The 26949-nt window shown below is 42.0% G+C and overlaps 2 protein-coding genes across 10 annotated transcripts in view; both read right to left on the bottom strand.

The window, feature by feature from the left end:
• The window catches only part of TENT4B (terminal nucleotidyltransferase 4B), a 46031-nt gene extending 34194 nt beyond the window's left edge, over nt 1-11837 (bottom strand). The window contains exon 1 of the mRNA XM_074840119.1: nt 11098-11837. Coding sequence (XP_074696220.1) covers nt 11098-11645 — 548 coding nt within the window. The 5' untranslated portion in view covers nt 11646-11837. The remainder of the gene's footprint in view (nt 1-11097) is intronic.
• Nucleotides 11838-12567: 730 nt separating this feature from the next.
• Nucleotides 12568-26949, bottom strand: part of HEATR3 (HEAT repeat containing 3) — a 26224-nt gene continuing 11842 nt past the window's right edge. For all 9 annotated transcript variants that reach the window (XM_074839780.1, XM_074839778.1, XM_074839779.1 and 6 more), the window contains 7 exons: nt 25570-25727; nt 24456-24538; nt 24056-24192; nt 21481-21569; nt 20520-20663; nt 20242-20418; nt 12568-19494 (listed from right to left, as the gene is read on the bottom strand). In XM_074839780.1, the coding sequence (XP_074695881.1) occupies nt 19375-19494; nt 20242-20418; nt 20520-20663; nt 21481-21569; nt 24056-24192; nt 24456-24538; nt 25570-25727 (908 nt within the window). In that variant the 3' untranslated portion in view covers nt 12568-19374. The remainder of the gene's footprint in view (nt 19495-20241; nt 20419-20519; nt 20664-21480; nt 21570-24055; nt 24193-24455; nt 24539-25569; nt 25728-26949) is intronic.

The following is a 26949-nucleotide window of genomic DNA, read 5'->3' as shown; positions in this document are numbered from 1 at the left end:
GGTACCAGAAAAACCATGGGCCAGGAGCAGTAGCACTCAACTTGCAAAATATTTTGGAGAGTCACCAGCTTCCTTCTGTTCTGCTTTTCACTCTGGGCTACAAAGCTACAAACAATAACCGTCAAATAAGGACAATGCCTAAGCAGATCACATAAATATGTTTCCTGAGGTCACCTCTATTAGCCCAGTGATAGAGATGCACACTCAAGAGCTTCAGTGTCAGGAACTGGAAGAAAAGCTTCCTCCTCCAATGTAGGTGGCCAGTCTCGTCCTTCAAAGTATCTGGAGAAGCCAGGCTCTGACTAACCCTGGGGATCAAACCGGCTTTTTATCTTCTTCTTTCCCCTGAAGCTTCAGCTAGTACATCTGTCAGAAAACTAGCAATATAAGCCTAGAAAATACTTCACTGAAATACCTTCCATAAGTCCAAAATCTTAAAATTCAGAGACACCAATATATGCTGAAAGATGACTTATAAAAGATTTCATGCAACTACCTGAATTGCTGGGTTCTGCTTGGACATAAGGACAAAAGAATCAGCCCATGGTGAAAAAAAGGGACTTCTAATGGTCCTGAGAGTTCAATCTTCACAGTTGACTCAGGCCTAGTAACATGTACATGAACACTGGAACGCACTCTAGGAAGGGACATCCCCAGCATGGCAAACCTCCTCACACCGTCTACATGTTGTGCATTAACGCATTTGTGTGCGTTCTTCTGACAAAAGTAGCAAATGGAGAGCAAGCGGCTGTGCAGAGCTCTCAGAAAACCACACAAGATTCATTCAACTCACTTACTGAAACCACTCTCACACAATAGTTTCAGTAATAATTTGAAGATTAAGCAAATGTATCTAGTGTACCAAAAAACTGCGCAGAAGATGCAGCAGTGGAGCCCAGCTATCAGAGAAGCGTAAGAGGGTTGCTGTGAGCTCTACAAACTGCTGAATCAATAGCAACAAGAAAGAGCACATTTCAGCATGCCTGAAGCAGGTATGCTTCAGAGGAGCAAAAACTGAAGTGAACTATTCCAGCATATAATGTTTGGTGACTTAATGCCTACAGGCAAATACCACATTATACAAGAAATGAGAGAGAAAGTTTGTTATTACACAGTTATTTCTTTGTTTGCTCCAAGGTGCTGTTATGCCAGGAGCTGACACTGCTACTCACTTCAACTGAAACATTATCTTTTCCCACCTGTATATGCCCTGTCACATTTGGCCAAGTTGCAACAAGAGCAGCTTCAGAAGATCACCTTTTAATTCAAATTTAGATAGATTTTAGCTAAGAAAACAGTTGCAGCTGAGGTATAATGTAATTACAAGACAGCAACAAAAGCAAGACAGTACCATCCTTTCCGCCTAATACCAAAAACTATCCCGTAAGAGGAAATCCAAAGGCTCGGTGAGGCAAACTTCTCTTCCACCTGATGTTGGAAGCAGAGGTACATGTAAAGAAGCTGCTTACCTCAAATAACAAACTACCTCTTCAAGGCAAAAATCAACATGAAAATTTTCTCCTGTGAGGACCTGCCAAGTATGACTACTACAAGGAAAAATCCCCATGGCTGAATGAGAGTAAGACACTGAATCCAAAACACAACCCGAAGGCTAAGTAAATAGAAGATCCTCAAGCACATGAGTTTAATCACCCAACTGAAGAAAAGTGTGACATAATGAAGCAAAAATTAAATAAACTATCAGGACCTTGTTTTTTTCAGCCTGGCTCAGTATTAACCCAAGACTGTATGATTTGTAATTATGATCATTATTCACATCAAGATAGTTCCTTCACTGCACTATGTTTAATCCAATACTTTAACTGACAGTTGTGGAAAGCTTGCTGACCAGGAGTACCTCTGAATGCATAAGAGATAAAGCCACGTGCAAGGCACAAGACATGGGTAAATCTTCACACAATTTTCAAGTGATACAAATAATTATTTTATATTAAAGCCAAAATATCACTGAGGGAGAAGGGGGAGGAATGTAAATTAATATAAAGGAGTATGCTTTTTGTAACAAGCCCCTTAAAAACAAAAACAAAACAAAAACAAAAGCCAAAACCAGAACAAAAAAATCTTTTGCTTTTTGTAATACATGAGAAACTATCAGCTGTTCCTAAAGTAACAGAGGAAGTGAACAGCTTTAAAATTAACACAGACAAAAACTTAAGAAAAGAAGAAAGTTATGTTATCATACTTCCTCAGTCTAGATCAATCACAACATCAAGAGGTCAGGCAAGGTCAACAAGCTTTGATTAAGGACTCACTACCTTCAGACTACACATTGACATGTAACAGTAAGATCAACACCTCAGTCATCAGACTACAGCAAGATATTCCTGCATGCTGCATTTTAGTGGCATTCTTACTCTAATTAGAGTATATGTACTATCTGTATATGTATATCTAATTATATGAAGGGCTTATCTCTACCTGATATTTGTGACAGGTTAATGCAAGTTCTTTCAGATTTTACAGGGTCCATAAACAAAGTAATTGTATGAAAGCATGTGACACTTTAAATGTGTGTACTTAAATCTACCTGGAAGTAAATCTACACTGAGTGAAGATGATGAGCCAATGTTCCTACTCACCTATACACCTCTTCCTCTACTACCCTCATTCCCCCGACTTGAAAGTTTCTAGAAGACTTTAACTGTTATATTCCATTGCTTGTAGAATCACAACACTGTTTCCTCCATTCTAATAACATTTTCAATATAGTGTTGTCTATTTCCCCCCTAATAAATCATGCCAACAAGATGGAAGAGTGGAGAGGCACAGACACTTACTCTGATCCTAAGCCTCTGTTTATCTGAACCTCTGCTACCACTGTTTTCCAGTAAAAATCCTGTAAAATGCAATGCAAAAAAAAACCCTGCAGGATGTATGCAGAATCACAGAATCACAGAATCATCTAGGTTGGAAAAGACCTTGAAGATCATCCAGTCCAACCATTAACCTAACATTGACAGTTCCCAACTATACCATGACTCTACTCTTTAAACACCTCCAGGGATGTGGACTCCACCACCTCCCTGGGCAGCCCATTCCAACACCTGACAACCCATTCTGTAAAGAAATACTTCCGAATATCTAGTCTAAGCAATACAGTATGCTGATGGAGAATTCCACACCGTAAAGCCTTCTCAAGCAATTGTAGCAAGACTGTGCCTCTTTAGCTGCACATTGCTTTTGAATAATTCAGATGTAGTTCTCATGCCATGGAGGACATTATGGGACTGTCAGAGAGGCTGATCTGGAATGAAGGCTGCCAAATAATCTTAATTGTCACCATGAGAGGAAGAAAATTAACAGATGTTGCTGACGTACCAGCATAAGACACCCTCAGACCCAGTCATGCAGCCAGTCCCTCCTCACACTGAGCTGATGTCCTAGAACTGCCCTGGAGCAGCTGCCTCCTACCTGGGAGCTCCCCTCAGAGCTTCGAGGCCCAGGGGTGGCCATGGCACACAACCAGCTCAAGGGGCTGTGCTGCTCAGTCTCACACAAATTTTGTGACACAACTTTAAGGGTCAGACAGATAACCATCAGGGACTGCTAGTATCAAAAGACCTATACTGAATGCGGCAACACTAATACATTAATTGTGTCATTATGATACAACATGTGAGTATCACCAATACACAGTTATTGAAAAGATTTAAACAGGCTCTAGAGATCTACAGGAGAGGTTTTTGTACTAACTTACAAACAAGAGTTCTGCTGCCTCGAACCACGTCTATCTCTTGCTCTGACATCATAAGTTCATAGTATTCCTGGAAAAAATTCCTGCTGTGTTATCTATTGTAGGTTAAAGTTACAAAACGATTAAAGTTCAAATTGCTCCTTCTGTAAAACTATTCACAGCCTAGGAAAAATATCTGAAGCCTGCATCCAGTTCACTAGTTTTCCTCTCTTCTTCTTCCTTATAGGAATATTTTCTTTAGCCCCAATTCCTAGGCAAAGGGACAGAAAGCAATATTCAAATACGACTGACATCTTGAGCACTCTTTGGCAGTTCATGTGAAGAGATAATTCAAAGAGACGAACATTCATAATTTAAGAAGTCCTAGCATGTTCAAATAACGAATTAGGAAGTAAACAAGTCACTAAAAACAGCAATAGTATTTATTTCCTTATAATACATCCTATGCAAAATTTTCACTGGTTATGTCACTATATCACTACTAGCACACACACCTTAACACAATACCTAACCTGCCGCATTCTGTTACTGCTGCCAATTCCAACATCTAGCAAAGAGCGTAGGAACCACTGTTTTACATCACATGCAACACAAACAAAAATCTTTGAAGCAAAAGTCACCTCTTTAATTTTGGCACATGCGTTATTTTGGAGCACATACCCCATATTCAGAGATGTATTCTGAATTACCAAATTATGAGGTCAATAAAAAGAAATAAAGTATTATACGATTTCCTATTTTGATAGCAAGGTTACACACATAACTTCTCAAAAGTGCATTTCAAAGTTTTGCAAATTCCCAAAGTAAAAAACGAACCTCATACTCCAACATTAAATAAGTGAGTATAAGCTGCCCAGAAACAAAGTATAACAGCAAGATGGTTTAAAAAAAAATTGAAGGAGAGAAAAATGCAACAATATGCTTTCAAGATACAGGTCCCCATCTGTTTGGGAGGACCAACAATACAATCTCAGGCTTCCTAAAACTGACCTTATACTAACCGTTTGCCAATTAAAAAATAAGAGCTACAACCCCAACACATCTTAATATAATACTAATAAAGATTCAGGGTGAGATCCTCTTTTTTCAACTGCATACTGCATGTATCAGCTCTTGGGAATCAGTAAGCACACAAGAGGGAATGACATACTCTTCCTATTACTTAATATAGACATCCCTATCTACCCAAAAAAGTCTGCCAAACTTCTGTTCCTTATATAGACACTCCAAGGTAAATAGGTGCCCAAATCCCAAACAGAAAGTAAAACTTGGAGGAAAAAAAAAGTTTACAAGAATACATTCACATGCTGTTTCCTTGCATGTGTAGAAACCAGCAGGCCTCTGAAGTCCTCTTTAAATTGTTTAAACAAAACGTGCTGAAATGTTGGCACCATTCCAAACTTCTGCAAGCTCAAACAATACTGTTATATAATATTTACAGTATATTTCCTAAAGGTGTCCTCAAACTGCCTTTAGTCCAACATCTTCATCCCCTAGTAAACTTGTTTCTGTCCAACCCCTCCAAAAGAAGTAATTTCTTACTCAAGGAGGCTGTGGGGAAATATCTGGTTTCACTTCCATAAAACCCAGATGACCGCCTTCAAGAGCTGCACAAGCTGTCACAAGGGTACTGCCAGAACTGTGCTGTGGCATGACTCAGGACGAGACGAAGAGCGACAGTGGATCTTATCAGACAGACACAAGGAAAGGATTTGCACCTGAGCCACATCCTTGCACTTCTACCTTACAGCTTACGTACACAGCTACAGTGAGGAGAGAGTACCACTGTAAGAGGCTTCTGCAGGAAGCACGCAGATTTGTGTCTATGAATTTTTCCTAATTCATTTTTACACATGATGTACACAGTGAATTCAGCTGCAACCTGCGTTTTAACATACATGTCTTCACTAATCCAAAATGCATGCAACTACTCTAACAGAAGATACAAGGCATGCGTGCACCTCGTTGTTTCACCAGAAGTCAGAAGTCTGTGCACAGAAGTGCTTGTTTTACTTGTGTGAAGCATTTGTATGTATCAAGTAATGCAACAGCAGATCAAGCACCACCCATGCATTTGATTTAAGCACTTTATAGTACATGATGTAAAACAATTGATTAGGATTTTATCAGACTTTCCTAAGCTAGGTATTCAGTCTGGCTGGATGTTTTGCTGCAGGTACGCATACTTGATGATCTTAAATGTCTTTTCCAACCTATAGGATTCTATGATTCTATACTTGCTCTGCCCACTCTACACCCAGCTCTTTCTGTTCATGCTCTAACCCACACGGAGACCGTGCTACTGCGGTTGATACCATGCAAGGGCCTGAGCAAGTAAGAGCTAAAGAGACACAAGGGTAAGTTATCTCAGGCAAACAGCTGCGTTACTGTAGCTACATGTCCTCTGGTCAACTCAAAGCCTGCGGAGAATGAGCTTGCACCCGCCTTAATGCACTTAGCTTCTTTCAAAAAAGAGATTAAAAAGATCTGAGAAGCTGACGAACTTCATGTGAAAAAAATCATAATAGAATTTCTGTAGCAAAGACGTATGGCTTTAAGCTATTTTCTTCCTAAAGTAGTTATGATTTATTTCATGGTATCCTCTGTAATCCTGAGCAACATGCTGGGAACCCTTATATCAAATAAACTGAAGCCTGCTCAATTCCGTGCCAACCAATTCCGCAGCCTGTGAGCGTGCGCACGGCCGGGTGCACACCCCTCCTCTGGGGGCACAGGATTCTCTCCCTTTCATGGCAAAGTTTCCATCAGTACTTCAAAACAGTGTGCACTCAATATTTCAAAATGCACTGTTTTCTATTTAACCCAGGTTCCTCCTCGGGAGGACACACTGACAGATTTTCTTCCTTAAACTCACACATGAATTGGGTTCTTGACTTTGGCTGCAGATTCCTGTGAAAACTAACCAGCTCCCTACAGAGTCCCAAAATCCCTATCTCCTACCTGGGAACTGCATACAAACTGGACTCTTTCTTTTGGCACAAGAATCACAGAAACCTACAAGGCAGCTAGCCAAATTTACATGCAAGTCTTTTTTTTTGGGTTTTATTATGCTTACGGCTTCTGGCTTAAGCAGTTCTTCTTGTGTCACCTTCTAGCTAGGTTCAATCTAAACTTAGTGAAAGCTGTAAAATGGCCATTTCAGTACCCCAAATTCTTTTTCTTTCTTTTTAATTGTGACACTACTAACATTTACTGTTGCCCATAGGACACAGACACACACACACACAGAATTCTCCTCAAAACCCCAACCCACACGTTCCTCCACATCCTCATTGACTTTTGCTACTAAGTACCCTGTCAATGCAAATACAACTAAACTCTTTAAAGGTATGTTACATGTTAAGTCAACAGTAACATCATATACATGCTGTAAAACTTTTCATTCATTTTCTGCGATATCTGTTCTTTTTAGCACTACTGTCTGTTGACAAAGTCCCCCGAGGATGAAAGATATGCAAACTGAATCCAACTGGTGCAAAGCAACTTGCGGGCAGCACTAACAACTTATTTACAGTGGTATTTCAGAAATCACCAAGTTAAGAGTACCAGAACAAAGTACAGTACCTGTAATGCAAACATCTGCATTATTAATAGAACTATAAATCTGAAAACTTAGAATAAGGGAAAATATTAAAGACAGGCCAGAATACAATGTGTACAATAGCATCATTAACTCTGTGGGAGTAAAAACTGGCCACATGTTGAATGTCAGTATTTCCGCATTGGTGAATGTTAGCAAATATTGTACATACTTTGTAAGAAATTGATCTTTAAAAAAAAAATACTTTGGGGGATAATTTTTAATTATTTGGTTATCTCTTTGTATAAACAGCATTAACTAAGAAAGTATGTTTCTCAATAAAAATAAAAAACCTGAAAAGAAAAACCTCAAATATTTGACTGAATGGATACTTAGCTTTTAACTAAAATCTCTACTATTTCAACATGTTTACCATACCTAAATCTTTAGACAGCTAGTTACACTCTGTTAGGTGTTTACATAAACTGTTCAACTAGCTAAAAGTTATTGAGGCTGCTTTTCCAGGCAGCTGATCAATATAATCGAGTATTCAGAGCTGGTTTTGCACAGCTGTACACACAAGCGACACCCTTGCACTAGAAATATGAATGTCACATGTCAGCTTTCAGCTGTGTTTGCCAGCAAGTCAGGCCTAACCTTGCTGAAAATGGGACTGTTCCACAACAGTGTTGTGTTCAAAAGATTCAAAGTTTAAAGTGATTAACTGAACAAAGTAACTGGATGGTATACAGGGAAAAAGTGTTGAGAACCTTTACTATTTTTTCACAATTTGCATCGAAACAATTAGAGAAGAGAAAGGTACCTGTTAACACACAAATAATGCTGTAATAGAATTGCAGGTGTCTTTTTTCCCCAGTAAGTGTTAGAACTAGTCAAGACAAATGTGGGTATTCATGTCAGAAATAATTAATTTAAAATATTTACTTTAGCACAACCTCATTTACAAACCTCTCTATCCATCATCACTGTCCAGTGTCTTAAGACAGGCACCTTACAACAGTCAATTATTAAAGAGAAACTTGTATGCAGGAGCAATGGCAGCACCTCAGTGCACACCACAGGCAGTTACACCAGAGGCTTCATGCGGCCTTGCCAGCAGCCAGTCGGTCACACTGCAACCTTCGCAAGACCTAAGCATTTTCTACGCTTTCCTAAGAAGCTTCAGCTCCTTTTAGAAATTGTTTTCAAAATTCTTCATTCAAGATTTTTTAGCCAAATGCCTCTAAATACCTCTGGAATAAATTGCTTTTTAGAAGCAAACACCACCCACTTCCATAATTTAGGAAAAGCAGCATACAGGTGTATCTTGAGACACTCTACCTTACTCTGCTTTGAACAAAGGAAACAGCTAAAACAGAGCCTGAGCATCCTGTAAATATATGCTGCAAACTAGACAGTCAAGCCAAATGTAGACCAACATATCTGACTACTTTTTGATACTATTAAAAAAAAAAAGTCCACAACATGCTTCCACTTGGAGTTTAAAACTGATTCAACCAAAATACTACTCTAGCAAAGACATCACCTTGAATACTGTGGTACAGTTGTTATTATTATTATCACTACTAATCTCTTGCTGAAGCTCACCCTTTTCCCCTCCGCCCCCATATCTTCAGTACAGGGAAAAGGTTTATGGATTTACAAGACAGAGAGAGAAAGGCACTTCTAAAAAATGTTCCTCAACCTTCAAGTAAGTGACAAGCTAGAACATAAACAGAGTCCAAAAACTATATTACAGAAATTCAGCACCTGGTATGCTTTGCACACATTACTTTTAAGTCATGTGAAGAAAGTTACAGAAGGTTCCAATGTATAGTGACTACAGAAATTAAAATAGCACACTTCTGCAGTGTCATTTTATAAATTATTATAACCCCAGCAGTAAAGGAAACGTAGGAGCTGGCAAGAAAATAGGGAGCCAGAGGTGGTAAGAGTTTGTTTTCCAAAGCGACCAGCAAATTTGAATAGTCATTTTGACAAATCTTACAGAACAGCAATTTCAGAAGGCTGAGGTCAACGCTTTCCAGTGGGACGGGGCTGAAGCACCCTTAGATACAAATTGGGCACACAAAAACTGACGCACCCAAATCATTACTGATTTCTAAAACGAGCTCTTCCTGGCCTTTGACTGTCACCATACACCTCTGCCATCTGAACCCTGGAACCAAGCCAGGCTGGTTTGTAAAGGAGCAGGATTGGAAAGGGTATTACACCTGCATACATCACACCAGAGATCCGTACTTAACAAGTCAAATACATGTCAAAGTGCTCTTGCCGCGGGGAGGAGGGATATGCTATGGGTCAAGGCAAAGGTTGTATTTTGAAAAGCATGAACTTTTTTAAAAAAAAAAAAGCCACAGAAGTTACCAAATGGCTTTTATCCAGGGCATCATCCATACCAGAAGACGTCCTCGTGCTTAAAAAAAGGGGGGGGTGGGGGAGAGCTCAAAACAGTTTTCAGGTAAATGGAAGATACATGTTTGCCCGCCCTCCATCTCTGTGGGCTTGTGCAATGTCAACCGATGAGACCTAAGCTAACACGAAAACACTACGGACAAAACACTCGGATCAGCACGCGCATTCCACAGTCAGAGATCCATGAAAACCATTAATAATCCCATACTGAAATCCATAACGCTCTACAGATGCCTGCGAGTTTATTCCCGAGCGCGAGTGCCAGGATGCGTGCATACCTTCTCTGTCAGGTCTTAGAAAATGCACTGCCCATGTAATTATCTCGTCCGTGCACTTTAACAGCAGCAGATTAACAATTTTTTTAAGTTATAGTTCCACACGTAGCACAAAGCTTCAGAAGCGTGCTTGACAGCGGCTGCGGAGGGCGGGCGGGCAGGACCTGCCCAGCTGACAGCGCTGCCCGCCGTCCTCCTCCCTCCCCCCGCTCGGCCACCCCGAGCTACAGCCGAGCGACGCGCCTCACCCTGCCTCGCAGCATGTGCGTGAGCAGGACCGGCGTGAGACGTCTCAACGACCACAAAACCGCCCCGACTAACCGCAAAGCGAGCAGCAGGGTGACAGCGGAGCACCCGCGCCTGAGGAGCCAGGCGCGTTACCGGGCGAGGAGCGTGCAACACGCCCCACGTGCCCCCGCGGTGACAGCAGAAGAGCCTGCGAGGAGCTCCCGTCCCCTGCGGATAGGCGTGCCCGCACCATTAGCATGCACACGGGCACCCGGGCACCCGCCGCTCGCTTTATACCCCCTCCCCGAGGAGCCGCCGCCCCGGCCGCCCGCACGGCCCGGCCCGGCGCCGCTCGCCCCGAGGGTGGGTCGCTCAGCGCCGCGGCGCACCAGGGGCTGCCCCGCCGCAGGCCGCTCGGCCGCCGGGCACCGCCGGGCACGGCCTCTCCCCGGGCGGCCCGCGCCGCGCCGGGCACTGACAGCCGGGGCCGCGGCTCGGCGCCCGCTGCCCGCCCCCCCCACCACCTCTCCCCGCCGGCAGCGAGCGGTGCCCCGGGGGCCCGGGCCGGCAACCCTGCGCCACCCGCCGGGGCCGGGGCCGGGGCCGGGGCCGGGGCCGGGGCCGGGGCCTGGGCCGCGCCCCGCCGCCGCGCCTCAGGTGCCGCGGCCCAGCGTCCCCCGCCGCCACCTCGGCGGCCGCCCCGTGCGCGACACCGCGCCGCCCCGCTCCTGCCGCCCGGCCCCGGCGTGCGGCCGCGCTCCCCGCGCGGGCCCCGGGGCGGGGAGGGCCTCGACCCCCGCCTCCTCCGGAGGCCGGGCCGGGGCCAGGCCCGGCGCTGGCCGCTGCCCGGCAGCCCCCTCGCTCGTTCGCCCGCCCTCCGGCCCGGCGCGGCGGCCGCTCACCCCACGACTCCCTGGCTGTAGTTCCTCTTCTTCCAGGGGGTGCCGGTGTAGAGCGGCTCGGCCAGGCCGGCCTGGGCCCGGGCGGCCGGCTCGTCCCCCAGGGCGGGGGCCCGGCCCTGCCCGGGGGGCCCCAGGAGGAGGCTGTAGTTGAGCCCGAAGGTGCTGGCCTTGTTGTCGCGCTTCCTCTTGTTGCTGGCGGCCGCGGCGGCGGCGGCGGGCGGCCCCCCCCGTGCGGGCCGGGCCCAGGCGGCGGCCCCCGGGGGCGGCGAGGCCTGGTGGTGGCTGCGGTTGTGCTGGTTGTTGGCGCTCTCAAGCGGCAGGAAGTCGGGCTGGGGGTCGGCGCGGGGGGCGCGGTACATGCCGGGCGGGGAGGCCGGGCCGGCCCCGGCGGGGGCGCTCTGCTGCTGCTGCTGCTGCTCCTGCTGCTGCTGCTGCTGCTGCTGGAAGTAGAGGTTGCGGACCCCCTGCGTGGTCTCCCAGATCTGCATCCACAGGCGGTTCGAGGGGCCGAGCTGCTCTGGCTGGAACCAGGCGATCCGGGGATCCATCAAACGGGGACCCACCCCGGCTGCCTCCGCTCCCCGCGCCGCGCCGGCCGCCGACGCCGAGACCCTGTCACCGGGTCCCAGCGCTAATGGCGGCTCCTATGGAAGGGCAGCTCCGCGCCTGCCTGCTCGCTGCCGTCGCTCCACAGCCCCCGCCCCTCCTGGCGAGCGCGGCGAGGCGGGGCCCGGCTGGGCCGCCGGCACACGGGCCGCGCGCATTAAAGGGGGGCGGCGGCGGCGGCCGGGCCGGGCGGGCGGGCGGTGCCCCTGGCGGACCACGGCCTCGGCCCGGCAGCCCGCCGCCCCCGGCCCGGCGCCGGCCTCCCCCCGCGTCTCTGCCGCCGGGGAGCGGAGTTTCCCCCCCCCCCCCCCCCGCCCCCGGCCGGGCGGGAGCGGCGGCTCCTCTCAGGGCAGAACGGGCCTCGTCCCGGGCCAGCCCTCAGCGGGGCGCCGGCCGCCGGGAGACGCGCCGGGCCGCGCGCTTCAGGCGTGGGGGGCAGCGGCAGGAGGGGCCGCGCTCGGAGGACGAGCCCTCGGCCCGCTCCCCCAGCCCCGCCGGCGGCAGGTGCAGCCGGGAGGCGGCCGCGGGCAGAGGGCCCCGGCGGCGGAGGCCGGGGCGGCGGGGAGGGCTCCGCTGTGGGGGGTGCTGCTTCGGTCAGCCCGCTCGGCTGGTGCCTGTGTACAGGAGATAAGGGCGTCGGGAGCACCAGTACCAGCGCTCTGCGGTCGCATTACCCTTCTCCTACACTGTCAGCTGCCACTGCACTCCCCTAAAACTGTTTTGGGGATGGTTATGGACACTCTGCGTCTTCCTGCCTTTCCCTCAGCTCCAAAGGAGAGGAAAAGAGAGTCTAGGTGCTACATTGGTATGTTCTGCTTCTGCAGATGGAAAAACACATTACATACAACACAGCAAACAGCAACATTGAGTAGTACAAGTTCAGGTCAGATTCAGTTTTATTTTTAGTGTTTTCATACTACAGCCTTAAAACATCTTTAGTATCAGCTAGAAAGTTTCCAGCATACTGCATAGAGGGCCTGGTGCTTCACATAGTTTCAGAATTGCATGGGAGAGGATTTCTCTTTCGAAAGACGGAGGTGGAGGTTTTGGAATTAAAAAGCTGCATTTCAATTCTATGAGATGGACAGTTTGCAAAGAAGCCTTAACTTAGCACCACTTCCTGATGACAACCAAAGACTAAAGTTCTGGCTTCTCCCCACCATCCCAGAGCAGGACATTTTGGCCTCAGTCCTCCAGTTCTGTCAGGGTGTCTGACCTGCATTGTCCAAGAGAAACCCAACTACAGCAAGAAGCTGTAGGGTGAAACTTGTTTTTTGAGCTGACAGACTTAATTGCTTTGAGAATTAGGATCTGTGCCTAAAACTACCATCAAAAGCTAAGTGAAAACTGGTGGGACTTAAGCACAGCTTGGAATTGGGAGAAAAACTACCCTGAATAATCCTATTTTCCAAAACCCACATACTTGAGTTATTCTGAGAATTATAAACATACCAGAAAAAGGTAGCTAGAAAATTACTAGCCTGATGGTTCTCCTACATCAGAGATGCAAATAAAAAGTTTCAATTCATTAATTTTTTTTTTTAACACCAACATAGAAAAGTGAGCATGAATCTAATAAAGTATTTCATGTTATCCTTAAGGAGATACCAGTAACAGAAAAAATACCAAAATACCTTTTTTTTAAAAAAAAAAGCTAATTCTGCAAAAACGATTATTTGTTCTACACTCATAGCACATAAATGTAAACACATTTTGTTGTAGGACTGAGGTTTATTCATTTACAGGATTCCTCAGTAGCAACCCTAGTCCCAAGCAAATAAAACCAGGACACAACACAGGTGGTGTAGTACCACCCAAAGGCTTTAGATTAGGGAGTATACCTACGGGGTATTAACAAAAAAAAGAAAAATGGGGGGGGGGCAAACACACACCACACACACACCCCCCCAACCCAACCAAAAAAAACCCCACTTGAATATGGTCAAACTGATTTTTTTCAATCATGACTTTGAACTTTAACTCTTTTACTTACTAAAAAAGAGAACTTCCCAGAAAAGGTTATTTAGAAACATCATGCATTTTCTAGCTGAATCAGCCATTCTTCTGTTAAATTCTGGAAGTGCCTTTCACTCTCCATCAAGGGGTGGGGAGGAGGGAAGAGGCCAATGCAATTTTCCTTAAAAGTTCAAAAAAAAAATTCACGTCAAAGGAGAAAGAAAAAGAATCCCCACTGGGATTTTTGTCAAAAAAGGAACACAAAACCAGGAGAAGGCATACTGAAATCCCAGTGCATCTTTAAAAGCGGTATAGGTATTTATGTGAGTGCCTCGCAAGCCCAGGGCTGCATCGGGACCCTCAGCTATGTTGAGAACACGAGCGGCCACAACTGTTCTAACAGCGTACAGATTATTACAATGGTATCTTATTTCAGCTCACAAGCAGTTTGATTTAAGCCTTTAATATAACAGTAGTGCAAGGAGTTCTTGACACTCAGATCTGAAAGAAAAAAAAAAATGCGTCTTACCATATCCTTTGTGTGCAAGTCTCAAACTATGTTTTTATGTGGTCACTGAATTATGTCTGACAAAATGCCTCTCACGGAAACAAGGAACTTATGAAAATAATACAGAAACAAAATGGAATTAGAGTGAATCAATTTAAATGCATGCTATTTTTCCCAGAAGGTACAAAAGTTAACAGTTTGAATTTATTTGGAAATTAGACCAAAAAAATCCCACCACTCAAGTAAAAGCTTCTTCACACACAAAGGCTCACCATGTTTCAGTCCTTGTGGAAAAACTTCACGTTTCTTCATCTGCTGCAACTGTCAGAGTTTTCAGTTTTTGCCAATTATCTTAATGTTATATATCTTAACAGTATGTCCAGCGCAAACTATATTTAGATTGTTTGCTCAATTCATCTGTGCCAGAAAGGAACAGTTACATTATTTTCAATTACCACTACCATTGCCTGAATTTGAATTTGCAACAGTAAATGTAAGGCTAGACATTTCTATCCAATCCTCTGGGAATGCCTTTACTGAAAATTACGAAGGAAACAGAACTTGAGTTTATGTGCATTTTTGTTTGGTTGTTTTATGTTAATATTTCACAAGATATACATTTCATTTATCATACTTAAACTACAAACAAATTTTAAATTATTTTTTTATGTGACAGTTCTCATTTTGTAATTTTACTGTGCTCTGATGTTTTTAATATTTTCTCTCAAAATACAAACTTAAAACCAAGCCAAGTAGTACTCGTTAAAGTGATTCTTGTTCCTCTACGATGACAATCTTTAAAAAAAAACGTACTGTGCAAAAAAATACCTTCACCACGCACCACAAACCCCAAATAGTTAATTATTGACTATAATGTGGTATACGGCCATCTTCTGAATGTCAAGGCATGATGTATAAAAAGTACTTCACAACAAATGCTTATTTAAATCTTGCCACTTCTTTCTTTTCATAGAGAGCAAAAATAAAACCACACAGCAATAACTCCTTATCTACACAGTTGGGGATTCAACATTTTGCAGGCTGCAGAGAGGCCAAAGCAGCAACAAATGCCACCAGTCCTACTGCTTCTGAACAGGGTGGGGAGGCAACAGCCCTCTTTACTTAATACCATAGTCCAACTTAAATTCAGCACCTATTTTGGTATAAAATCTCAACTCAGAGCCAGATTCTGTTGTGCTAGGTGTCAGACAGGGAGACAAATAAAGCAGCAATCCGTCCTTTCAAAGGATTACAGTTTTTAATTGAAGCACAGACAGATGATGCCTTAGGGACCAGGATAAGCAAACAAATTCAGTTTCAGATACGTTGATACCAGTCTTATCTGTGTGATTACATGAACTGATGAAGATTACTTACGTTTATTTAGCATCTATTTACTTATGCTGCACACTGTCTAGATCAGTCCAATTTCTGCCACCCTCAAAGTATCTTCAAGACCTTGCTTTGCCTCTGTACGCTGTCAAGGATCCTGTCTTCGTCTCAACCTTACCCTAAATCTGTTTAAATAAACCAGTGCCAAAAAAGCCCCCAGAACATTTAATTTGCACCACATCATCACTTCTGCTGCTGTTTTAATCTTCCTTAACTGTGTTGGAACAACTGTTACAGCCTCAATCTTACAGCTTAGGTCTTCTGGACTTTTAAATTTCCTGTGGTTTTAGACCCTGATCTGACACTTCTTTAAATCACTGATAACTTGCCTTGTCTTCCATAGTCAAGTTTTAAAAAGTTTTTTCCATGCTTCTCCTATTATTTTCTACTTGTCCCTTACAAGTAGAACGTGCTCTTTAAATTAACATAGAAAATTATTACCTCTCATTCAGTCACAAGATCTCCATTAGACACCAAGAGCAAGTCACACTGAACTGGTAGCTAGGCAGGTGATAAGAGTAAGATTTTCTCATTCAGAGAAATAAAAGTACAGACATCCAAATATGCAGATGGCCAATTATTATTATTAGATAACTATAATGTAGAAAACTCAAAGGAAGATGAGGGCTCCATTTTGCTATGGGCCACTGGTAAGGGCAATCAACTTTGACATGGTCTCACAACGTGGGATGTTAGGAAATCACATATAAAAGTGTCATTAATATTAGCGATGAGGTTAACAAAACAACAAAAACACCTCCCAAGAGCTACAGCTTACCTATCAGCCCAAACACATTTGGTGAGCTGCAGTCAGAGCCACCAGCTTGTCAGTGTTTCGTGCCCTCAGCCAAACAGGCCCACTAAAGTGCTCTGGTCCCCTCAGATGAAACAAAGGTGAAGGGACTATTTTAGTTTTTGTATGTTAGGCTTTTAGTACAAACACACAAGAAACCAAAATGCCTTTGCACGTCCTCGTTTCTCTTTCAGCTATTATCTAGAAATGGCATGTGTACCAGAAGACAGACGCAAATATTTTAAGCACTAAAAATCATATGCAAGCGACATTGTTCATACTACGCACCTTATTATGACACAAATTATTGTTAGTAAGACATTCAAGTGATCAGTGCATAGCAAAAAAAAAAATAATCCATGCATTCCTACTGCTGAGAATAGTTTAATATTTAAATGACTGTCTTTTCACTTGAAGGAAAAAAACAGGGTCTGATAGATTACATAAAGAAAAACAGGTTTTCTAGTGGATGCTCTATCTTCTATATATTTATCAGAAACTTTCAGATTCATATTTGAAGATGAAACATTTCTTCTCATCGGTCACCTAAAAAACCCCACCCTAAACAAAAAATAACGTAACCTCATTGTTCTAACAGTCCCCAGGAACCAGATTCTGATGGCTACACTTGATGTAAAATGCAAAGTCCTACACTTGGGACAGAGTAATCCCATGAAACAGAGCAGGCTCTTGACTGAATGACCAAAGAGCAGCTTTGGAGAGATGATGGACAATAAGCTGAAGAGAAGTCAGCAGTGCACCCTTGCAGTGTTGATGGCTAACAATGGGCTACGCTGGCAGGAGCATGGCCAGCAGGTCAAGGAAACTGATTACTGTGCTCCACTCAGCACTCATGAGATCACATCGGGAGTACTGTCCAGTTTTGGGCCCTCCAGTGCAAGACAAAAGGGCAGGTCAAGCAGAAGGCCACCAAGATGGTTAGAGGGCTACAGCACACGATGTACAAGGAAGGGCTGGGGGAACTGGGTTTATTCAGTCTGGAGAAGAATGGAATATAATTATTGTTTTCAACTACCAAATGGAGGTTATAAAAGGAGATGGAGCCAGACTCTTGGTGGTGTGCAGTCAAAGGACAAGGGGCACATTTTGCAGCAGGGTACAAGGGGGAAAAAGGAAAAAGGCGTTCACAGTGAGAGCAGTCAAGAACTGGAAAAGGCTGTCTGAAGTTGTGGGATTTCCATCCCTGGAGATGTTCAAGGCCTAGCACAACCTATCTTATTCCAAAGTAAGTTCTGCTTTGAGCAGGGGACTGGACTAAGAGACCTCCAGAGATCCTTTCCAACCCTGATCATCCTGCAATTCAGTGTAGCACCCCAAAAATGAGAGAACTTTCTGGATGAAAGTCCTTTTAAGTGCTCCAAACAAATATTAATATCTTTTATCAGGCTAATATTATACTATCCTCAGTGTACAGCAAGTATAAGTAACACTAAGATTAAAATCCACACACTGTGCAGTCTTATGCCATAATCCACCTAGCTACTCTTTCCTCAGCTGTTACACTCCAGCCCTCTTTGCTGCCTGCCCCTGCCAAATCCCAGGACAACCTTTCAATCACTCCATGCTCCTCAGGACTTCTCCTAGACTTCTCCAGGCCAGGCTCAATGGACCTTGAGCCCTCCTGATCCCACTCACTCATTTGATTAGCAGGCATTGCATCACCTCACACATTTCATCCAACTCCTGTAAAGTAATAGCAATAACAGGACTTCCAGGCAGTATAGCTGCTTAAATTCATTTTTCACTTTCTCTTGCATTTGACAAAATAGCGTATGTCAGGATTGCATAAAGTCAGTCAATTTGCAAGTTATCCGATCAGTTCCTGAGCCTGCTTTCCAATGTAAGAGACTGAAAACTAACAAACTGAGCAACTTTGTAGTTCCATGCCTAACACCATGGGCAAAATTTTGCCAAAAACCAGATGCCTGTGCTAAGGCAGCATGTTAAGAGAAGAGGGGGGAAAAAAATTCCTATTTCAAAAACCAGCATAACAAAATGTTCTTATATTTGGTTGCAGGTTTTTTCCCTTAAAATTGTGTATGAGAGGATCTCATTCACAGAAACAGAACCAAAGCTTCTGATATGTGGAAATTCACATACAATCTTCATCAGTGATACTCTTTGAAAATAGTTTCCGTATTTTACGGCTTACAAATCTCTATCACACATATTTGAAAAAGATATTTTAAGCAATTACAAAGTTACTTTAGAGAATATCTCAATATAAAAAAATACTTTTTATTAGGTACACTGCTTCCCTGAATTTAAATTCATCCTGATGTAGAATTACAAATAAGAAAATCAGGAGACTTGATTTTCAGAAATACCAATCAAAATAAAGCAAAACCAGGGAGCTGCGTGTAAACGTAGTATCCTCTTACACTGACTTCCACAGCAAAAAGCTATCATACTGAATTTATCATAAATGAATCTGATACAGTTTTCTCTTCAATAAACCTCATGAAGTAACAGACCCAAGTGCTGACAGTAATCTACACACTTGTCACACACTTCTCCTGGGAAGTCTGCCATAAGTGCCTGTGCAATTCTAGAAATAGGTAAGAGCAAATAGCAAATATGAACATTCTGCCGCTGCTCGATTCCCTGAAAAAGATCTTGAGCTTTTAAATTTTTTTTTCTGGATCTGGCACATAACCAAGAATATTCTCTAAATTACTTTTTCATGCAATTATAGTTTTCCGCTAGGATACATAAAGATTTTGAAACAATGACAGTGGTGCTATGTACAGACGTCAGGACTGCAAGAGCACATTCTTATCACTGCTAACACTTTATCTCAAAGTATGCTCTGTTTTTTGACGTTGATGTGACTTTCATATTGCATCAACCCAGAAGTATAAAAATAATGAATGTAAAAAAATGCAGTATTAACATGAAAGCAAAACTGCTCTGCTCAATAAATTTTAGAAGTTCAAAACGGTTGTATTTTTGGAAAACATTATTCAATAAGGGAAACCTTAGTTTCAAGTTCCTCGATGTTTCAAGTTGGGGTTTTCCCTAGTGTCTCCTGATATGCAATGAATCTTCTCAAATTCATCTTCACATTGTCAAGAACACACAGTTGATCTGTACTATATTGTCCTTTGCCTTCTTTTCGCATCTGTAAAACCAAAAAATACATACTTTACTAATGGAGAAGTTTCTGCTCTTAGACCACCTAAAGTTTACAGTAATTCTATATAGGTCTTCTATCAAGACATGCCACCCATGCCTTTTGAGAACTCCAACATGTTCACATGTGCACGTGCGTAGCTAGCAATTATTTCTGCAAGTCAATTCACTATAATACATCTCTGCCTAAAACTAGACTACTATTGGCATGCTGTTTTACTCATAAATCTGAAACATAGGCTTATTTTCTGTAGATTTTTGGCCTTGTGATTCTTGAAAATACAGAATACATGGTCTACTTTAATGAACCAACAACAGAACAAAAATCTCCACCTGCAACTACAGCAAGTTAAAAACAAAAGATGTCAATGTAACTTTAGAGGGGACTTCTCTCGCACCAATTTAGCTGTTCTCCTCCACAGACATCTGCAGGACTTTTTTTTTTTTTTTGAACAAGGGTTTCAGATCAATGCAGTGATTTAGTCATCAATAACGCTGATGGGGTAATGCAGATGTTGCAAGGCAGATGCTGCGCTGTTACCTTGACAGTTCTGTGAACTGCAAGGTAAATGTATTTGCTTTCCTCTAAAGCAGAATATCAGGAATTCAATTATTTTTTTTGTCATCTTATAAAGCCATACATTCCTGCTTAATTATCTCTTCTAGCAGCCCAAATCTGAAAGCTTTAGCCCACATTGTGTGTTGAGACCCTGAGCTGGCTGCATTTGATGCCTACCCTCATTTTGAACACTGGCTGAAATTCTTTCAGTGCTGGAAGCAACTTGATCTGTACCGCCGCCTTTTCTGCTTCTTTACCATCTGCAAATACATCAAAAAGTGCATCCAAGGCTTCCCCTGCTACCACAAGAGAAGATTCCTTCATAGCAACGTCAAGAAGAAATTTTCCAATCATCTGAAATGAGAGAAAAATTCATTTTTTCCAGCAATGCTTAAGAAAATTGAAAGAAGTATCAGAACTGTTTTAGGCCTGCAATGCAAAGTTTGCTTTTTCACCTTTAGTGTTTCAGCTGTATCCTGTCCTTTTGCCAGGACACTGCCAGAAATTCCAAGGATGCTCACTACGTTCACTCTAACACTGGCATTGCTGCTGTGAATGCCAGCTTCACATAAAGCCAATAGCTGCTCAGGAGTCATACACTGTTAAGCAAGGGGGGAGGAAAAAAAAAAAAAAAGGAAGACATATTTACATTTTCATGGATATTTGAAAATATGACATTTAGATCATTTGCTTTTACAGAGCACAGGCAAATTTTAACAGAGAAACAAAAAGTTCTGTATTATGAAAACTACATTCATTCTGAAAATGTAATTAGCAAGAAAAGAGTTAAACTCTCCCTTTCAACTTCTTAAGGTGTTTCTTCCATAAAATAACCAAGGCTGTCATGAAACTGAAGGAAAAAGTTCCGAGCTCAAACATATTGTCACAAATTTACCTAGCTCAACTTCCAACTCAGTACAACTTGTAGTACAGAAGCTAATTTTTCAGTTTAAAGCCAGAGAGGACCAGCAGACCATGTAGTATTAAGTCTTTTATAACAAACTATTATGTTTTATTCCTATATTTAGCTCCCTAATTCATATCCAACCAAGATTCTAGAAGGAGAACCAGGTTCAGCTAGATGACATCAGGAAACAAAGAATCCACATTTCTATGTGCTAATTTACTAAATGCTTGTCATTATATCCATCTCCTAAATACACTCGCGGCTTATTGCTGTTTTGGTTTTGAAATAACTTTCACCTGTTTACATGTTAAGGAGGAGATACATAAAAAAAAGAATTCCTTTAAGGTCCATCAAAAATACAAAGAGTGAATGCTATTAAATCTGTTCTTTCAGTGTTCACAGTTGCTGAAATTTAGCACTTCATTTAAATGGTTTTGTTTCAAAAACTTTCCAGCACTATCTCACATGAATTTGAACCTACCAGAGCATTTGAGTTTGACAGCTTTTACCTGGGAGATGTTCTTTGATGCCATTGTTTGTAGGAGAGCCCTCAAAGCACTGGTTATGGCTTCCAGGAATTCTGTGTCTGTAGGGAGTTCTGTCAAAGAATTGAACCCAGAGCCAAAAGTTAAACAGTAAGATGAAGGATATAAAAACCAAAGAAATACAAATTCCTTAATCCCTTAATTGTTCCTCCAGGTACTACCACAAACAGGAAGCACTAGATTTTCAGAGACTGGTCTTTGTAGGTTGTAACCATAGTGATTTGTTTGAATTCAGTATTAATTGCATCTGGAGGTTAGACCACAGTTGGTCCTCATTTTCAGGCACATCCCTGGTTAAGCCACTTGTGTGACCTAACATATAGTACAAGCCACTGCCGTTGGAACAGAAGCTTGAAAACTGGTATCACATGGAGGCCATAATACAGGAACTGAGGAAACTACAGAAGCTGACTGCATACTGTAACTCCTTTCTTCTGTCTTTCAAGCAGGCTTTTTAGACATCCAGAACACTGGACTCTTTCCAATTCATATAAAGAGCATGTTTTCCGGTGGTTTAATAACCTTTCAGAAATCTATGACTCAAACAGTGCATTATTCTTGTTTAACTACAAATTCATCAATACCAGCCATCATCCTCAATGCGTGTTCTGCATTTCTTGAAGCTTTTTATTTTCCTCTAATGTGTTCTTATTTTCTGGACCACTCCAGAGGCAGAACCTCTTGATTATTTCATATATATCTCTTCCTTTCCCATGTAAACAACTAGATCTTTATGCCTCTCTTTCACCCTGCAAACCACAGAATTCCTATTAACCACATGTTGGTATGTTATCAACTCTATCAGGCAGTTTCCACCACATTCCATTTAACTATTAAAAAAATATTAACAAAAATGGACCTGAGCCATTGAACTAATTTATTAGCACCCTCTGTCTTTGGCTAGCCACTTCTCCAGTTTCATCTAAGGACTTTCTGACTATTGCAAAGCATAATATGTAGACCTTGAAATCCTGGAAGTCCTGCTCTTCAAGCATGAGACAGAATATTTTATGTGAACTTCCTTGCATATGTTTTCTTATTTATTTTCATTTCCTGCATTTTAGTTTTTCAGGCACTACACTCTCAGTAATAATGTTCCCATAGACTGGACACATGCTTTTAATGACATAGAGAAAACTGTGTTCTGCAGGCAGATGCATTTTCAAGCATTAGTGTAGTGTCATACTATTCACTACAGCAAGTAAAAACTACATACACCACATTTGTGACTACAAATGAAGACGCTTTAAGTAAGGGAAGAAAACAGAGTTTCTCAAGCTTCTAAGAGACAAGAAATGACAAAGCTATACATATGCTAGACTTAAACAGATCTCTTAGGAAAAATGCTTCCTGACAATTTTGAGAATTGGCAGGCTTTTCCAGCCTCTAAGAATATCTTTTATTTTTTGAAAAGCCATCATCACTGACCTTAAAACAAAAACAGATTATCAGAATAGTCTGAATGAAGCAGCCTGTCAGGGAACCAGATCATCAACTTGGAACCAGTTTGTTTGTTTTTTTTTTTTTCCTCCTTTTTTTTTTTAATCTCAGTTCAGCTTCTCTAGCATCAGTAACAGAGAGATCATCGCATAAATGGTCCAACAGTATTACTGGTATAATGCTGATTTGATATATAAGATTATAGGAGGTAGCTGGAAATACTAACTGCTGCATATCTACACTAGGACACCCAGTAATACTGATACTAGCAGATGTATGGGGAAACCATGACAGTATCTCTATGAAATAGTGTGCCTTCGAGGAACTACAGTGGATACATTCTGGTGTTTACCAGCGTATCTCTGATATTCTAAAAGAGTATTTTTAGAAAAATGAAATGTATTGCCTTCTCCATGGAAATCGAACTACCACCATAACAGGAAGTTGAGCAGTTTTAATATTTAGTCATAAAAACTTTGCATATTTCCTTACTACAAATATATTTTCAATAAAACTATGCAATCATACACATAAAGCATATCCTAGACAAAAGGTGGCTGCTCTTTTTCCTACTGTAATAAGCATGTACATTCCGGAGATTTTTGCAACAACCACCTTTGCCACAACTTCACAGGGTTTCTAGAAAAATGATGTGAAAGACTGTGCTAGATACCCTTTTTTTCACATTTCCATTTAGGCTAGTTAGCACGTTTAAAAAGAAAACGTCCCATCTTCTTCATGCATTGTCTGATTGATGAAAAACTGCTATTATTACAAATATAATCAAGCAAACAGTTCTGGTCTCACAGCAAGGCAGGATTCATCCACTAACTTAGTGACTTTCTGTGTGCACACACCGATGTAAAGCATATTCTTGCATTAGGAGCATACTTACTCAAGATGCAATTTGGATAAACCCATCTTATCAGGATACCCTGTTTTGTCAGCACATTTCCAACATTCAGTATCCTTATTTTGAAAGGCCAAAGGGATAAAATTAGTAATAAAATGGCGTCAAAACGTAACAGTGTACATAGCTAGTCTATATCTGTACGCTCAGCAAAGGGTGTCAGCAAGCCCCCTTTACTAAACTTCTTACCCGTTTTGGAAAAGACTAGGCGTGAGAGATGCTGTGCAAGGGACTGAAGTGCTGAAGCTCCTCCAAGACAATCCACATCTGACACTAACAAAATGCTATGAAGACATGTTAAAGCTCTACACTGCACTGCATTCAGTCTGAAACAAAGAAACAAACAAAAAAAGCACTTAGCAGATCTTTTTGAAAACAGTTGTCGAAATACAAAGAAGAATCTTGAATTAAATAAGGCTGTGATCTGGTGTGCAGTTTATAGAAACATTTATATCTCTATTCAAAATCACTTATCAGATCTGCCATTGTCCAGATCTTAAAAGTAACCCAAAGATGGACAATCCTTCTAAGAGTTCTAAAACAACTGAATATACATGAAAAACAGCAAGAGAGACAATGAAATTCCTACTTTTTAATTAATGGTTTCCAAGACGGATTGTGCATACAGATGTCTAGAGCAACACTGTTCGGAAAAGCAGTTTTTTCAAGAATCTGAGGAGGGGAAAAAGAAAGGTTTAGCAATAAAGCTTTTTTTTTTTAAAGTGTGTTTGGAAGCAAGACTGAAATTTTAGCTCAATGTCAAACAGATACTTCAAACTACATATTTCAGAGCTTTCTGGGTAGCAAGTGTCTCACCTGCTAAAAATGCCAGAATCTTTGTCAGTCACTCAAACGGTGCAATTATACACCGGGTCTAGCACAGCATATTTTAAGTATCCAACTGTACTGAACAAAAAGTGGTTTTCTAAGTCTCTGCTATTCTTTTTTATTTAAATCTTTCTTCTTACAGATTCCGCTATAGGATTTTCAGCTAGCTGCAAGTCTAAAAGACCTCACCATGAAACTCAGACTGCTTGCTATTAAGCACAGAAGGCCTTCAGTGTTTTAATCTCACACCTCAATGTCTTGGGTCAGAATTTTACAATGCTGCTGAACTAGCATAACAACTGAGTCAAATGATGAACTTAATCTTTACAACCCCAAATAAGAATGAGCACAACAACTCTGAAACAAGAACATCGGAATTCCTGGCAGGTTCAAATATGGTACTTCAGATACTATGTATAAAACAGGGGGAAAGAGGACCTTGTACTTTTTCAATGCTGACTGTTGCCATTCATGTATGTTACTTCCACCTCACTTAGCTAATATGGAAATCTGGCAGTCATGCTTCTACTCAAAGCTTCCTTTCTTTTTGCAGGTAATCTTTTTCACGTTCAAATCAAGGAATAACCACCTTTGTATTTTGGAAAGCCAAATTAAAAAAACAAAACCCAAAAAACAACAGATTTCTGAAACACGTGAACCTTCTATTCCCACTTACATGAAGAAATTATTTAGGTCAAGACAGCTCATGTGAAGATGCTCTACCTCTAGGCCAATAAAAGTGAAGCTAAACTGATTTTTAAAAATATTCCTTTTCTCTAGATGGATTGGGATAATTTGTTTGCCTAACCTGGGACACAAATCAGGCACAAGGGCAAGACTGTACCACGTGTTGGAAATAAAATAAAAGACAATACCTTCTTTGGAATGAGGTTGTTCAGAAATGCTGAGTTAACCTCATCAGAGAGGCACAGGGGTGACATTAGCAGCCCGCTCCCCTCATTGTATGAGTTCTCCATAAACAAGTCGCTTTCATCACTGCTGGAGAGTTCTTCCCATTCGTCATCAGAAGGATCTGAGAACAGAAGATAGACTTGTAAATGTAACAGCACTCATGCAGTAGGTATCCTACTTCTCAATTATACTTGGCTTCACCTCTTGGTTTAGGAGTCTTTAAACTCTGGGCCTCTAAGGAAGTCCACACAAACCAAGTGCCAATAAGCCACAGTTCTAAATATTATACTACTTTTGTTTAAATGGTTTTATTTTTTTAAAAAATATTTATTTTATATTCATTCAGGCAACAAGTATTCTTGTTAGAGAGGTTCCTCATACACAGATACTTCATTCTCTGATACTAGCTATGCTTCACTTAAAGATACCAGAAAAGGTATAGAAGAAACATTTCATAAAGCATTTACTAAGATTTTAACTTGGATTGTACCATTTTACTTTTTGAGGTAGATTCAAGCATGCAAATACACCAGTTTAACTTAACTTGTTTACTAACTGCGATCAGTTTAAGGCAACTGTTCTCTCTGGCAATCCCGAAGCCACAGACAGATGTTCTCTGACTGGGCAGTAACTGGGCTGGATGAAGATGTTACTGTCTCCACAGCAAGGCTAGTTGAAAGGAAATGATGACAGCAAAACAAGCCAAAGCAAGCTAGATCATCTCTGTTCGCCATTCCAAGCCACATCTTTTAAGTAAATCAAACCAGGATTATAGTTATAGATCTGAACTAGGTTTATACTTACATGATCTGTAAGGGCAGACATGGTGAGAGGGCTTGAGGTGGTATTACTAACAGGCATAGCTACTGTAAAGTGAATAATCTGTCCATGGCTAAAGGCGGACTTGACCTGACAAGAACAGGCTAAGTCCATCATTTATATTTAAACTGATATATCTGCATCCACAGCGTTTACACTGATTTATCTAAAGTTGTTTTAAACCTGGTTACATTTTAACTGGTGTGACACTGGTGTTTATGCAAGTCCTAAGTCTACAGGTTGGACTGATCCGCCTCACTGACAGGTGAACACTCTGCCTGCGTACATAGGTGAGGATATTTAACTACTGTGATAAAAAAATATCATATTCGCCCCCAAGTAATTTTGTCTGACAACAGATTCACGTGAGATCTAGGTACTGTAGTAACTACAGTAACAGCCATGCACTTTTTCTGCAGCAAAAGGTAAATTAATTCACTTAAAATACAGCAAGAAAGGTTTACGTGAACCCATTTCACCTGCACTGTGCAGCAGCTGAAGAATTTATTTGAAGGTGATGACTA

Source organism: Strix aluco, chromosome 14, assembly GCF_031877795.1.
Source record: "Strix aluco isolate bStrAlu1 chromosome 14, bStrAlu1.hap1, whole genome shotgun sequence".
In the NCBI taxonomy this organism is placed as follows: domain Eukaryota; kingdom Metazoa; phylum Chordata; class Aves; order Strigiformes; family Strigidae; genus Strix; species Strix aluco.
This window is presented reverse-complemented; position numbering and strand designations above follow the sequence as displayed.